This window comes from Vipera berus (genome assembly GCF_964194415.1).
Source record: "Vipera berus genome assembly, chromosome: 6".
In the NCBI taxonomy this organism is placed as follows: domain Eukaryota; kingdom Metazoa; phylum Chordata; class Lepidosauria; order Squamata; family Viperidae; genus Vipera; species Vipera berus.
Genome location: NC_138208.1, coordinates 27,425,979 through 27,440,445, shown reverse-complemented (window position 1 = coordinate 27,440,445; position 14,467 = coordinate 27,425,979). Strand labels below are relative to the sequence as shown.

Below are 14,467 nucleotides of genomic sequence, written 5' to 3'. Positions count from 1 at the left end.
CTATTGTCATCGGATGAGAAATTGATTAAAAAACTCTATAAATTTTTGTTAAACCTAAAGATGGAAGATGAACAAGTTAAAGAAACAATGGTAACTTGGGCAAATTTTTTGGGATACAATGTAGAATTAGAAAAATGGCAAAATTTGTAGGAAACTGTAAAATAACAAGGGCAGCTACTTATAAAGAAAATCTGTATAAAATCTTTTATAGATGGCATTTACCACCTGCAAGATTAGCAAAAATATTTTTTATAAATGGCTAGAAAAGCAGAATAGAGAGTAGAAATGGAAGTTGTATTACTATCAATGTTAAATATGTAAATCCAGACAGCACGTTGTTTATAAAGCACTAAAGATATGTAACTATAAAAACTCAACAAAATATCTATTAAAATAAACCATCTTAGAAAAAAGTTTGGGTAAACCCATAAAATCAAAATAATTCTTGAGATAATCTACTTTCTGAATTAAACCTATGGATTGATTTTTCTAATTTGACTTCCTGATGAACTTCTTCCCAGAAAGTGGTTTCTTTCCCTTAAATAATTAACTTATTTTTTAAATTAGTCAGAAAAGTCCAAACTAAAATCAGCAAAATATTCCAAACTCACCATTAACGTAACAGAAAGAAAAGACATATATCCAGAGGATATCTGCAAGTTCTGTTTAGTCCCTCAAAATAGTTAGAGTTCATTCAGGAAAAGCTTTCTGAAGAATAACATGTCTGCCAAACAGATTCAGAGACGTTGTTGTTTCTAAGCAATAAAGAAATCATTACTTTCCTAATGACTGTATCTTGGGTATTCCATGATCTAATTTTATCTCAGGGTATATGATCAAAGATGAAAATAAAACACAAATAAAAGTTTTCAGACAATTGATTTGAATTTTGTAGGATAGAGGGGGGAAAAGCAATAATTCCAACAATGAAACATTAATTTTCAGAATTTATATTTTACCTTTAGGTACAAATTTTAACCTTAGAAACAACAGCAAAGGAATAAGTGAGTGTATCTTGCCAAGTTTAGATAAAATGTAATTTTGTTTTAAGGGGTATTGCTGCAGTGAACGGACAAGGGGGAAACAACAGGAGGAATCAGTCTTATTATTTTTTTACATTTTTATTGATCTTTTCCTTCTGGATCCATCATTGTGGTAACTGTTTTTACTGCTGTAACATTCTTAAAACAAATTTTGCTCTAATTAATAATGATTGGGACTTCCGGTGGCGGCGCGGCGCCGAAGATAGCCGTTTCGGGCTATCCGCTTCACAGCTGAGTTTTTTCCACCTAAAACAGCGCCGATCAGCTGTTTAGGTGGATTCGAAGCCCCCTCCTCGGGAGAAGAGGAGGGGCTGAGGCCCCAGGTAGGGGTTGAGTTCTCCGGGGCCGCCTGAGCTGAAAGCTTGGGCAGCTGAAGAATTGAACTCCCCCGTAGCCTGGGTTGCTCCCAGCTGCTTAGCGTCTCTGCTCCGGGATTTTTGGAGCAGAGCCAGGCGTTTGCGACCACCCCTGCCAGAAGGAAAGACTTTGGAGTAAAAGGAGCAGGCAGAGCGGTACAGGAGGTCGAGGTGAAGAGGATTTTTATTCTTACTCCCTAGCTTAATGGACTTTATAAACTTAAAGTGAAAGTGCGCAACAAGTGAAAGTGAGGAAAGATGGCGGCTAAATCTTCCTCTAAAGTTCTTCGGAGTGCGGGAAATTCCCCGGTGCAACAGACATCGTTGCAAGCTTTGCTTCCTCCTGCACCTCCTGTGGCATTGACGCTTAAGGACCTACAAGATGCCTTTGCAAAGCAATCCCAGGTAATGTCAGAAATGCTGGATGATAAGATGGCAAAGTTGGAGGAGAAATTGGAGAAATTGGAGGAGAGGATGGAAGAGAAGTTTAACGAGAGATTTAGTGCAATGAGGGTAGACATCTTGTCTATAGTGGAAAGCGTGGCTGAATGTGTGCAATGTTTGGAAGAAAAAATGGAGGATTTTAGTCAAAAGAACACTATATTGGAAGTAAAGGTACTGGAGAATGAAAATTTAAGGGATAAAATGGAAGGAGAATTAAGCCTTGTTCAGTATCATCAGATGCAGTATGCTATTAGAATCAGGGGTTTAAAAGAGAATCCTAAAGAAGACCTAAAGCAGCTGATTTCTGAGGCTTTGGAAGCAGTATTGGGCCAGCCAGCATCTGAAATAGAGGGATGCATGGATAAAGTTTTTCGTGTAAATTCATGGATTGCAAGGCAGAGGAAGTTACCTAGAGATGTGGTGGTCTATTTTACAAAGAGAGCAACTAGAGATGAAGTTATTCAAGCTGCTTATGATACTAAAGTTGTGGTTGCTGAGCAAGAAGTTCTGGTTCTAAAAGAAATTCCTCCAAAGATTTTAAGGAGAAGGAAGGATTTTGCATTTCTCGTACAGGAACTTAAGCAACGTGATATTAAGTTTAGATGGGAGATTCCAGTTGGATTGGTGGTGATGCACGAAGGTAAAAGATACCGTCTGGTTACTGTGACTCAGGCGCGTGATTTCTACAATGATGTTTTAAAAGCAACTCCTCTATCACTCCTGGAAGCTGCAAAGGGATCTGGAGAGGGAAAACCTCAAGAGGCTGAAGATGGACAGACAGAGGAGAATGGTGCTGGAGGGGATCTAACAGCTTCATCGGCTGCTGCTGGAGAGCAGAGGTTGACGCGTGCCGCTGTAAAACGAGCAAGACAAGTACAAGAGCAAGACCAGCAGAGGTTTATGGAGCTCTCAAAGCGTACTTACAGCGAAGCTATGGGAGGAGCGCGGCCCAAAGAAAATATAGGGGCTATTAAAGATGTGCTCCAAAAGCTTTGGGATGCCACGCATGGTGACTAAGTTTCTAACCTGGAATGTTAATGGATTAAACTCACCACAGAAGAGAAAGAAAGTTTTTCAATATTTAAAACAATTTAAGATTGATGTTATATGTTTGCAAGAAACGCATATTAGGGTTATGGACCAAAAGTATTTATCGAACTCAAGGTTGGGCACGCAATTTGTTGCTTCTGCGATGAATAAGAAAAATGGAGTGGTTGTCTACGTTAAAAGTACTCTAACAGCGGAACTAATTGAAGCAGATAAGCAAGGAAGATATGTTATGATAGATTTGTTGTTAGAAGGTAAAAAAACACTCTTAGTTGGACTGTATGCTCCTAATCAACTGTATGCTCCTAATCAACAACAAGCTGATTTCTTTGATTCACTTCATACAAAGCTTATTCAATTGTTTAAATCGTTTATTTTTATGGGGGACTGGAATGGAGTTTTGGATGTACAGATGGACAAGGCTGGTTCTTTTAAGCGTGCTCCGAGCCATGCCAGATTGCCTAAATCTTTTTTTGAAATGAAGGATGATTTGGAATTGCGAGATATTTGGCGTGACATACACCTACATGAAAAGGATTATACTTTTTTTTCTGACAGACATCAATCTTTTTCTAGAATTGATTTTATTTTGCTGACTAATGATTTTTTTTCTAGGATTAAGAAGGTAAAGATTTGTGCAAGAACTATTTCGGACCATAGTCCAGTTTGGTTAGAGATCAATAAGGACAATAGGGATAGGCGCTCGTGGCGCGTAAATGAGAATTTGTTTAGAAATCAGAGAAATGTGGAAGAATGTAAACAGCGGATGAAGGATTTTTTTGAAATTAATATGAATAAGGATACCTCTATGGACATGGTTTGGGATGCTAGCAAGGCCTACATGAGAGGGGTGTTGATATATATGAATAATAAATACAGACGTACTTTGGAAGCCAGAAGGAAAGAATTGGAGAATGAAATTAGGACAATAGGGATAGGCGCTCGTGGCGCGTAAATGAGAATTTGTTTAGAAATCAGAGAAATGTGGAAGAATGTAAACAGCGGATGAAGGATTTTTTTGAAATTAATATGAATAAGGATACCTCTATGGACATGGTTTGGGATGCTAGCAAGGCCTACATGAGAGGGGTGTTGATATATATGAATAATAAATACAGACGTACTTTGGAAGCCAGAAGGAAAGAATTGGAGAATGAAATTAGGGAAAAAGAAAAGGTCTTAATTTTGAATCCATCGGATGTGAAGACTAAGGAGGTTATTAAGCTATTAAGAGGACAATTTGATAAATTGATGGCTGATCAAGTGGCAACCAACTTGCGGTTTGCTAGGCATAATACTTTTTGCAATGCTAATAAGCCAGGTAGATGGCTAGCTTATAGACTAAGGAAAAAGCAAAGGGCTTCTAATATAGATAAAATTGAACATAAGGGAAAGGTTGTGTTTCAACAGGATCTTATTAAGGAAGCCTTTGTGGATTTTTATTCTAAATTATATGCTAAGGAGAAGATTAATGAAAAAGACATTGATGTATATTTGGAGAATGCTAGCATCCCGGTTCTTACGCAAGCACAAAAAGAGGAGATTAACCAGTTGATAACAGAAGAAGAAATTCTCATAGCAATTAAAGAATTGAAGTTGGATAAAGCGCCAGGTACGGATGGTTTGACTGCGGTTTACTACAAAAATTTACAAATGGAGTTGATAAAGCCGTTAAAGGAACTGTTCCAGACAATTCAGAGAGGGGGAAAGGTGCCTCCGTCTTGGAGAACTGCTTTTATCTCTTTGATTCTGAAGGAAGATCAAGATGCTACTCAAGTTAAAAACTATAGACCGATATCACTTTTAAATACAGATTATAAGATATTTGCTAAGGTGTTGGCTAACAGATTGATGAGGGTTCTGCAACAGGTGATTCATGGGGATCAAACTGGGTTTATTAGTGGTAGGCAAATGAAAAATAATGTGAGGCATATAGTTGATGTGTTAGAGTTTTTGGAAAGGAACAACCAGATCCCTGCGGCGCTAATTTTTTTAGATGCTGAAAAAGCTTTTGATCAACTGAATTGGCAATTTTTGATGAAAGTTTTAGATAAAATGAATTTTGGGGATAAATTTTTGCAACCAATTAGGGCATTGTATGAAAGATCATTCGCAAGAACGCTATATTATGGAGTGGAAAAAATGGATTGAATATATTCAGAAGAAATATGGGACTAAAAAGTTTCACTTAGCATTTGAATAAGTCTTCCTTTCTATTTTCTTTTTCTTTTTTCCCCCTATATGAAATATTAGTATTGTTTGTAGTTACCTTATATGAGCTAGAGAGTGATAGATTTAAGAATTTATTGTTGGTAGCATATGGATGTTTATGATTGTTCTTTGTTTTTATACCCTGTACTTAGCTCTGGGAAGTCGGGGGGGAGGGGGGAAAGGGGGGGAGGGGTAGGGAGGGATAGGTAGGGGAGGGGGAGAGGGGATTGTTAAAGATAAAATGTATTTTAAAACTTTTCAATAAAAAATAATAATGATTCATTCATATCCTACTTTGGCAGGATGCAGAATAACTGGGTATTCATCAAAGGGAAGAAAACTTGTTTACACAGAGAGCAATACATAAGGCCCAAGGATGCAGGTGGTCGATTCCATTATTCTCTGTTTAGAATTCTTTATTGGCCAACCGTGATTTAGACACACAAGGAATTTGTCTCCGGTACATAAGCTCTCCTTGTACATGCAAGCAACAAGTGATAATCATGATCATAATCATAAATACAATAATCATAAGATAAATTCTCAGTGGTAGTCATAGGATACTAAATAAGCAATCAACATAAATCATAATAGGATACTAAACAAAAGCAATCAACATAAATCAAATGATACAAACAACAAAGTTATAGCCATAAGATGCTAAAGGAATAGGTAATAGGAAAGATGAGAAGGATACTAGTAATACAGTCCTACTACATGGTTTGACACCCTAGGGCATAAGACATAAGCCAGGGTTGTGGAAATTAGCAGAGTGATGGCATGGGGGGGGGGACTGCTTGTATCTAGTTGTTTTGACATGCAATGCCCTGTAGCATTGTCTTGAGGGAAGAAGTTGAAACAGTTTATATCCAGGATGTGAGGAGTCTGTGGATATTTTCACAGCCCTCTTTATGGCTTGTGCAGTGTACAGGTCCACAATGGAAGCCTGGTAGAAATTATTGTTTCTTCAGTCCTAACTATACGTTGAAGTCTGTGTCTCTCCTGTTTGGTTGCTATGCCAAACCAGACAGTTATAGATGTGCAAATGACAGACTCAATAATTCCTCTGTAGAACTGTATCAGTAGCTCCTTGGGCAGTCTAAGTTTCTGAGTTGGCACAGGCAGAACATTCTTTGTTGTGCTTTTTTGATGACTTTTTTGTGTTAGGTGTCCATTTCAAGTCCTGAGATATTACAGAACCCAGAAACCTGAAGGTCTCTACTGTTGATACTGTGTTGTCTAGTGTTGTAAGAGATGGCAGAATAGGAGGGCTTCTCCTAAAATCTACCTTCATCTCTACAGTTTTGAATGTGTTCAGTTCAAGATTGTTCCAGCCACACCACAGGGCCAGTTGTTGAACTTGCCATTTATATGCAGATTCATCATCATCTCGAATGAGACCAATGATTGTTGTATTATCTGCAAACTTCAGTACTTTAACATAGGGATTATTTGAGATGCAGTCATTGGTATAGAGAGAAAAGAGCAATGTGCCCCTGGGGGGCACATTGCTAATTGTACAGGTATCTGATGTGATTTTGACTAGCTTTGCCTTCTGCTTCCTATCTGTTAGAAAGCTTATGATCCACTTACAAATATCGTCAGGCATAGCTAGTCATTTTAGTGAGAAGAATATCTAGAATGATAGTATTGAATGCTGAGCTAAAGTCTATAAAAAGGACCCTTGCATATGTCCTTGGAGATTCAAGATGTTGTAAGATGTAGTGCAGTGCCATATTAACAGCATCATCTGCCAATCTATTTGCTCGGTGGGAAAATTGCAAGGGGTCTAACTGCAGATCTGTGATGGTTTTCAGGTGAGCCAGCACTAACCTTTCAAAGGTTTTCATAATTACAGATGTCAGACCAACTGGTCTATAGTCATTGAGCTCCTTGATGGAGGGTTTCTTAAGCATTGGGGTGATAGTAGAGCATTTGATGCAAGAAGGAACATAAAATATCTCTAGTGATCTTTTAATGATGCAGGTTGTCATGGTTACAATTATTTATTTATTTATTTTATTTTAATTCCATTTATATCCCGCCCTTCTCCGAAGACTCAGGGCGGCTTACAAGCTTAGCAGTAGCCTTCATTCTATGTATATGCCTGCTTGTTAGGGCTTTCACACACACACACACCCAAGCGGCATTATTACAAAGTCAGCTTAATTGCCCCCAACAATCTGGGTCCTCATTTTACCTACCTCGGAAGGATGGAAGGCTGAGTCAACCTTGTGCCTGGTGGGACTCGAACCTGCACTAATTGCAGGCAGCTGGTGTTACTTAAGGAGGCATTAGCCCACTGCTCCACCAAGGCTCTTAAATAGATAGATGAAATAGATGAAACCAATTAAAAGAACTTCGAGGCAAAGATTTCTTCCTTAAAGAACATTTTATTCAGGAAACAGTATTGGCATTTACATATTTGAACCCAAGACTAAAGTTCCCTCCCCTCCCCCTGATACAATGTAACAAGTTGCAATTCCCACCCCAAAAAGGCTGTCATAAATCACATTCACCAATTAATCTAAAACGTGGGCTTTCTTCCCCACTTCACAGCCTGCCAAAACTTTATTTAGAATTGACCTTGAAGCTCACCCAGCTGCAATTGTTTAGCCTAACTTAAAAAACTCAAGCATTTCCCCCTTCCCCACTTCTACATCTGAGAATCCCAAACAACAGAAAAAGCACAAGCAAAGCAAAAAGTAAAATGGCTGCAATTTCTTAATTGTCACAGTGTTGACATCTGGCCCCTCTTAACAGAAAGGAGAAGTCCTGCAAATCAGACAAAACCATAGGTTATGGATTTCCCCTCAGCTTGTTCGGATGTTTATCATAAAATTTACAAATAAGCCTATCAGCTTTTACATCAGTACACTTCACCCAAGTGGCCTCTGATAATGGGTAGCCTTTCTACTGCACCAAGTATTGCAATCTCCCTTATACAATCTAGCATCAAGAATACGTTTCACTTTGTAATGAGTCTCTCCTGCCACCACAAGAGCTCTAGGAGCTTTCTTGGGAGTGGGGGTCTTAGAGTTGATTCCCTGAAAGGTTTTAACAAGCTGCAGTGAAACACAGGATGAATCTTCCCTAAAAGCCGAGGAATCTTCAATTCTACAGTAACTGGGTTTAGAACTTGCAGTATGGGGAAAGGACTGAGGTATTTCGGTCCCAATTTTTTGCTAGGCAGTTTGAGTCTTAAATACTTCATGGACAGATATACCTTTTGTCAATGCTGCTAACATTGGATGTTTTTGCTTTGACAACATATGGAGATGCAACCATTTTCCTTCTTATGTTTTACTCTTAGAATTAGAGTTAGAATTAGATGATACTGGTGGGTATAACAATATTGTAACCAGTGTGAGAATCAAGGTTTTTGAAATAAGAGATGATAAGAATTGGCGGGCTGGAGAACTGGAGGGAGACCCTGCATTTCAAACTAATTGGAGAATGTGATTTATGACTGTAAATTAGAGGAGGGAATTGTGCTTTGATACTATGTGCTCAGGGGAGGGGAATTTAGATTTTGGCTTTAGCTATGTAAGTGCCAATGCTATGCTTCTCAAATAAAGATTCTTTAAGGTAAACAATGCCTTGAAGTTCTTTGAAGAGTTTCATCCATCAGAACCATGACATTAAGCCAAAATCTCCAACTTTCCTAACTATCTAGGGGTCCCGAGCCCCAGTCTGTGGCATTCAGAGACCAGTCAACGCAGGGTGTCCCAAATATTATTGTATTTATACAGGTGAAACTCGAAAAATTAGAATATCGTGCAAAAGTTCATTTATTTCAATAATGCAACTTAAAATGGGAAACTAATACATGAGATAGACTCATTACATGCAAAGCAAGATAGTTCAAGTCATGATTTGTCATAATTGTGATGATTATGGCATACAGCTCATGAAAACCCCAAATCCACAATCTCAGAAAATTAGAATATTGTGAAAAGGTGCAATATTCTAGGCTCAAAGTATCCCACTCTAATCAGCTAATAAAGCCATAACACCTGCAAAGGGTTCCTGAGCCTTTAAATGGTCTCTCAGTTTGGTTCAGTAGGAATCACATTCATGGGGAAGACTGCTGACCTGACAGTTGTGCAGAAAACCATCATTGACACTCTCCATAAGGAGGGAAAGCCTCAAAAGGTAATTGCAAAAGAAGTTGGATGTTCCCAAAGTGCTGTATCAAAGCACATTAATAGAAAGTTATGTGGAAGGGAAAAGTGTGGAAGAAAAAGGTGCACAAGCAGCAGGGATGACCGCAGCCTGGAAAGGATTGTCAGGAAAAGGCCATTTAAAAGTGTTGGGGAGTTTCACAAGGAGTGGGCTGAGGCTGGAGTGAGGGCATCAAGAGCCACCACACACAGACGGATCCTGGACATGGGCTTCAAATGTCGTATTCCTCTTGTCAAGCTGCTCCTGAACAACAAACATCAGAAGCGTCTTACCTGGGCTGAAGAAAAACAGACCTGGTCTGTTGCTCAGTGGCCCAAAGTCCTCTTTTCTGATGAGAGCAACTTTTGCATCTCATTTGGAAACCAAGGACAAAGAGTCTGGAGGAAGAGGCACACACTGCAAGATGCTTGAAGTCCAGTGTGAAGTTTCCACAGTCTGTGTTGATTTGGGGAGCCATGTCATCTGCTGGTGTTGGTCCACTGTGCTTCATTAAGTCCAGGGTCAATGCAGCCGTCTACCAGGAGATTTTGGAGCACTTCATGCTTCCTTCCGCAGACGAGCTTTATGGGGATGCTGACTTCATTTTCCAGCAGGACTTGGCACCTGCCCACACTGCCAAAAGCACCAAAACCTGGTTCAATGACTGTGGGATTACTGTGTTTGATTGGCCAGCAAACTCGCCTGACCTGAACCCCACAGAGAATCTATGGGGCATTGCTAAGAGAAAGATGAGAGACATGAGACCGAACAATGCAGAAGAGCTGAAGGCTGCTATTGAAGCATCCTGGTCTTCCATAACACCTCAGCAGTGCCACAGGCTGATAGCTTCCATGCCACACCGCATTGAGGCAGTAATTGCTGCAAAAGGGGCCCAAACCAAGTACTGAGTACATATGCATGTTTATACTTTTCAGAGGTCCGATATTGTTCTATGTACAGTCCTTGTTTTATTGATTGCATGTAATATTCTAATTTTCTGAGATTGTGGATTTGGGGTTTTCATGAGCTGTATGCCATAATCATCACAATTATGACAAATCACAGCTTGAACTATCTTGTTTTGCATGTAATGAGTCTATCTCATATATTAGTTTCCCCTTTTAAGTTGCATTACTGAAATAAATGAACTTTTTCATGATATTCTAATTTTTCGAGTTTCACCTGTACAGTTTAACAAGCAGAAAACTATGCACAGCAAAAGCATTGTTTATTGGTGTACTCCCTAGTCAATCTTAGAGAACATCCGAATCATCCAAGCCAGGGCAGAGTCTCTCTTATCTAGCTGGTTCTTTGCAGTGCTTGGCAAGGCTAATTGGAATGAGCTCATGACATATGGAACAAGATACTAAGGCAGGCAGTTTGCTGCGCACGGTCCCTTCATATCCTTGACCTCCATCTCTACACCAGTCACTGTCCCTAGAATTGAGGGATAAGCCGGCAAAGATTCGGGGAAGATTTCAGCATGGAGAAAGCTACCCCAGTGGGGGGAGTGACAGCCAGCGTGCCAGTGGAGAAGCAACCTTCCCATTCCCCATATGCCAGCGATCAGCCACCAACTTCTGAGAGGAACCCCCAGTCCCTCCTTTGCAGATCAGGCAGCCTTCCTGCCCCTGAAGCCCCCTACCAGGGTCTCCAGCCCCACAGAGAGAAACAGCTCCAGTCGCCACCTCTCCAGAAACCCTGATCACTGCCGATGAGATAAGGGCCTGGGCAGCTGCCAGGACAGCCAATCCCCAGACTGGTATGCATATTGAGCACCTAGTCTGGGCCGCCTGCAGCAATGGGGAATATGGCAGCCCCCGCAGGTGGGAGGTCAGCAGTCTCTGCCAAGGCAACAGCAGTTGGGGTGGTCACAGCCCCTGAGTTTGCAGCAGCTAATAGAGGCCTTGCAACAACCTAGGGTGATGCAGAGGCCAGGAGACCAGCACCTGGTGGGAGGACAGCCATAGCAAAGGGGTTGGTCACTGCCTCTGAATGTAGAGCAACTGCTGAGGGGCCCACAAATGATGAGGATCCAGCAACAACCCCCTCCGAGGCTGCAGGGGGGCCTAAGGCAAGTGAGGATGCCACAGCTCCCTGCTGACCAGCTGCAGGGGGGATGGCAACAACCCCCACCCATTCAGCAACCATTGGGGGGTACAGCAACTGAGGGTACCACAGCTCCCTGCTGACCAGCAGCAGGGGGATAGCAGCAGCCCCTACCCAGGCAGCAACGATTGGGAGACCTATGTCAACTCGGGATGCCACAGCTGCCGGTACTGCAGCAACAGCAGGGGGGTGGCAACAGCCCCTGAATGTGCAACCACTGGGAATGCAGCAGCTGCCAGGGTGGGGCCAGCTGCAACTGGGGGTGCAACAGCCACAGTGGGGGCCCAGCAGTCATTGATTGCTCCACCTTTCAGAGCAACCTTCAATGAGGACCCAGAAAAGCTGATTTTTATTTCCTCAACCAAGTGCACTCTCATTTGAACCACTGTGCCTATCTCTACCTGGACCCAGCCACTATGGTCAACTTGATTGCATCCAGCTTAGAGGGAGAGTCATCTGAATCGCTGAATAATTTATATAATGAGCAAGCCCCCAAATTGAAGGAACCTCATCTCTTCCTCCTAGGACTGAGAGCAGGGTTTGAGGACCCCTCCATTGCCCTCAAAGCAGAAGAACAAATACATAAGATAAAGTAAGCCAGCAGGCTTGCTCTGGAGTACGTATGAGAGTTTTGCAAGATAGCCAGTTGGATAGAGAGGTGGCCTGAGCAGTACTTAGTCCATCACTTCAAAGAAGGATTAGATGACCACTTCTCTCAGGCCTGCATCTATTGAGTAGTACCTGATCAGCTACAAGAATGGTACCAGAGAGCGGTAAGACTAGATGTTCAGCTTGCCGTCTATAAGAAGCATCCCTCACCAGAAGCCGAGTTGAGGCCAGAGCAACCCAAATGGCAACTACCTCCAAAAAACCTACAACTGCTGCAGCTGCTGAAAGTCCCAGGCCACCTGCAGGCCCGCCGATCAAGTGCTTTTGATGCGGACAGCAGGGACATCGAGCAGCGAATTGCCCACTCCCCTACACGCAACAGCAGAGTAGACCAGGATCAGCTGCAAGAAAGAAACCTGCCCAGCAGCCAATGAGAGAAAAATCCAACTGGATCACACAAGAGCCTGTTGCCCAGGTCACATCCTCCACGCAGGAGAATAACGGGACTCAGGCTGGACCTGCCCCTGCACTACCCACTTTCGACAGTGACGAAAGGGAGGATGAGCTGATGGTGAGTTGACACGTCCCACCTTTTTCACTACCTGCCAAACTCATAATCCCTAATTTGGGAGCACAGGTAGATTTAAAAGTGTTAGTCGATTCTGGATGCTCCCAGTGTATTATTAGCTTGCCATTTGCCATAAAAATGGGCATACGAGCAAAACTGCTCTCCAAGCCTGTGTGGTTTGAGCAAGCCGATGGCTCCCTAAGGGGAGGGACTTTAGTCACACAATTAACTGTGCCCTTATGCTTAGAAATAGGTGAACACTGGGAGTTCATTTGCTTTCTGGTGGCTCCAAAAATGACTGAGGCTGTGATCCTAGGATTAGCCTGGCTGGACAAATGGAAGCCATTTATCTGGTGGGAGAAGGGAATGAGAACTGTGAGACTACCTATAGGACCCAAGCCCCTCACTGATTCAACATTGGGATGTGGGCCTGACAGCCTCACTGCAACCAGGCGAGCTGCTCATCCCCCGCGAGTACCAGGATTTGGCAGAGGCATTTAGCAAGAAAGAGTGCAATTCCCTGCCCTGCCCCCCCCACGACCAAATGATTGTTCCATCGAACTGTTGCCAGGAGCCAAACTCTCACGACCGAGAATGTATGCTATGTTTGCCCTTGAAATGGAAGAAATACAATGATACATGGATAAAAACCTAGAGAGGTAATTCATTGAACAGGCCAAATCTGCTGTGGGAGCCCCTGTGTTGTTTAAAGAAAAAAAGTTGGGTCTCTTCGTCTCTGCATTGATTACAAATCTCGGAATGCAGTGAGTGTGGAAAATAAATACCCCTCCCCCCAGGACTTACTAACCCACCTGGCTAAGGGGAGTGTCTTCACTAAATTAGACCTGAGAGAGACATATTACCAGGTGAGGATAAAGGAGGGAGATGAGTGGAAGACTGCCTTCAACTGCCCCATGGGAAGCTATCAGTTCAAAGTCATGCCATTTGGGTTACAGGGGGCACCAGTGGTATTCATGAAGTTGATTAATGAGGCCCTACAATGATCATTTATACAAAGGGGTTCTGGTGTATCTTGATGACATCCTGATATACAGCACGAATATGACTGATCATATAAAGCTGGTGAGAGAAGTATTAAAGAAACTATTGAATGCCAAGCTTTATGTCAAACTGTCAAAATGTGAATTTCACCAGACCCGACTAGATTATCTTGGCTATAGAATTTCCAATGAGGGCACTGAAATGGACCCAGCCAAAGTGAAAGCTGTAATTGAATGGCAGCCCCCAAGGACTCACAAACAGCTCCAGAGCTTCTTAGGTTTTTCCAACTTCTACTGTCAATTCATTCCCTCCTTTGCCGAGATTGCCCTACCCCTTACAGAACTACTCAAAACAGGCAAAGGAGTCCAGGATTAAAAAGATAAAGATTTGTCCAAGAACTATGTCTGACCATAGTCCAGTTTGGTTAGAGATTGACAAGGATAATAGAGATAGGCGCTCTTGGCGCTTAAATGAGAACTTGTTTAGAAATCAGAGAAATGTGGAAGAATGTAAAAAACAGATGAAGGACTTTTTTGAAACTAACATGAATAAGGGCACTTCTATGGACATGGTTTGGGATGCTAGTAAAGCTTATATGAGAGGGGTGTTAATATATATGAATAACAAATACAGACGTAACTTGGAATTTAGGAGGAAGGAATTGGAGAATGAAATTAGAGAAAACGAAAAGGCCCTAATTCGGAATCCATTGGATGTGAAGATCAAAGAGGTTATTAATCTGTTAAGAGGACAATTTGATAAGTTGATGGCTGATCAGGTGGCAACTAATTTATGGTTTGCTAGGCACAATACTTTTTGCAATGCCAATAAACCAGGCAGATGGTTAGCCTACAGGTTAAGGAAGAAGCAAAGGGCTTCTAACATAGATAAAATAGAACATAAGGGTAAGGTTG

At 41.8% G+C, this 14,467-nt stretch overlaps 1 protein-coding gene across 5 annotated transcripts in view; it reads left to right on the top strand.

The window, feature by feature from the left end:
- Positions 1 to 14,467, top strand: part of ST7 (suppression of tumorigenicity 7) — a 189,005-nt gene that overhangs the window by 98,909 nt on the left and 75,629 nt on the right. The window contains exon 1 of one of the 5 annotated variants that reach the window (XM_081331185.1): positions 12,506 to 12,554. The exons of the other annotated variants lie outside the window; for them this stretch is intronic. Coding sequence (XP_081187311.1) covers positions 12,552 to 12,554 — 3 coding nt within the window. The 5' untranslated portion in view covers positions 12,506 to 12,551. Of the gene's footprint in view, positions 1 to 12,505; positions 12,555 to 14,467 lie in introns of those variants that run through there. 5 annotated transcript variants of the gene reach the window in all.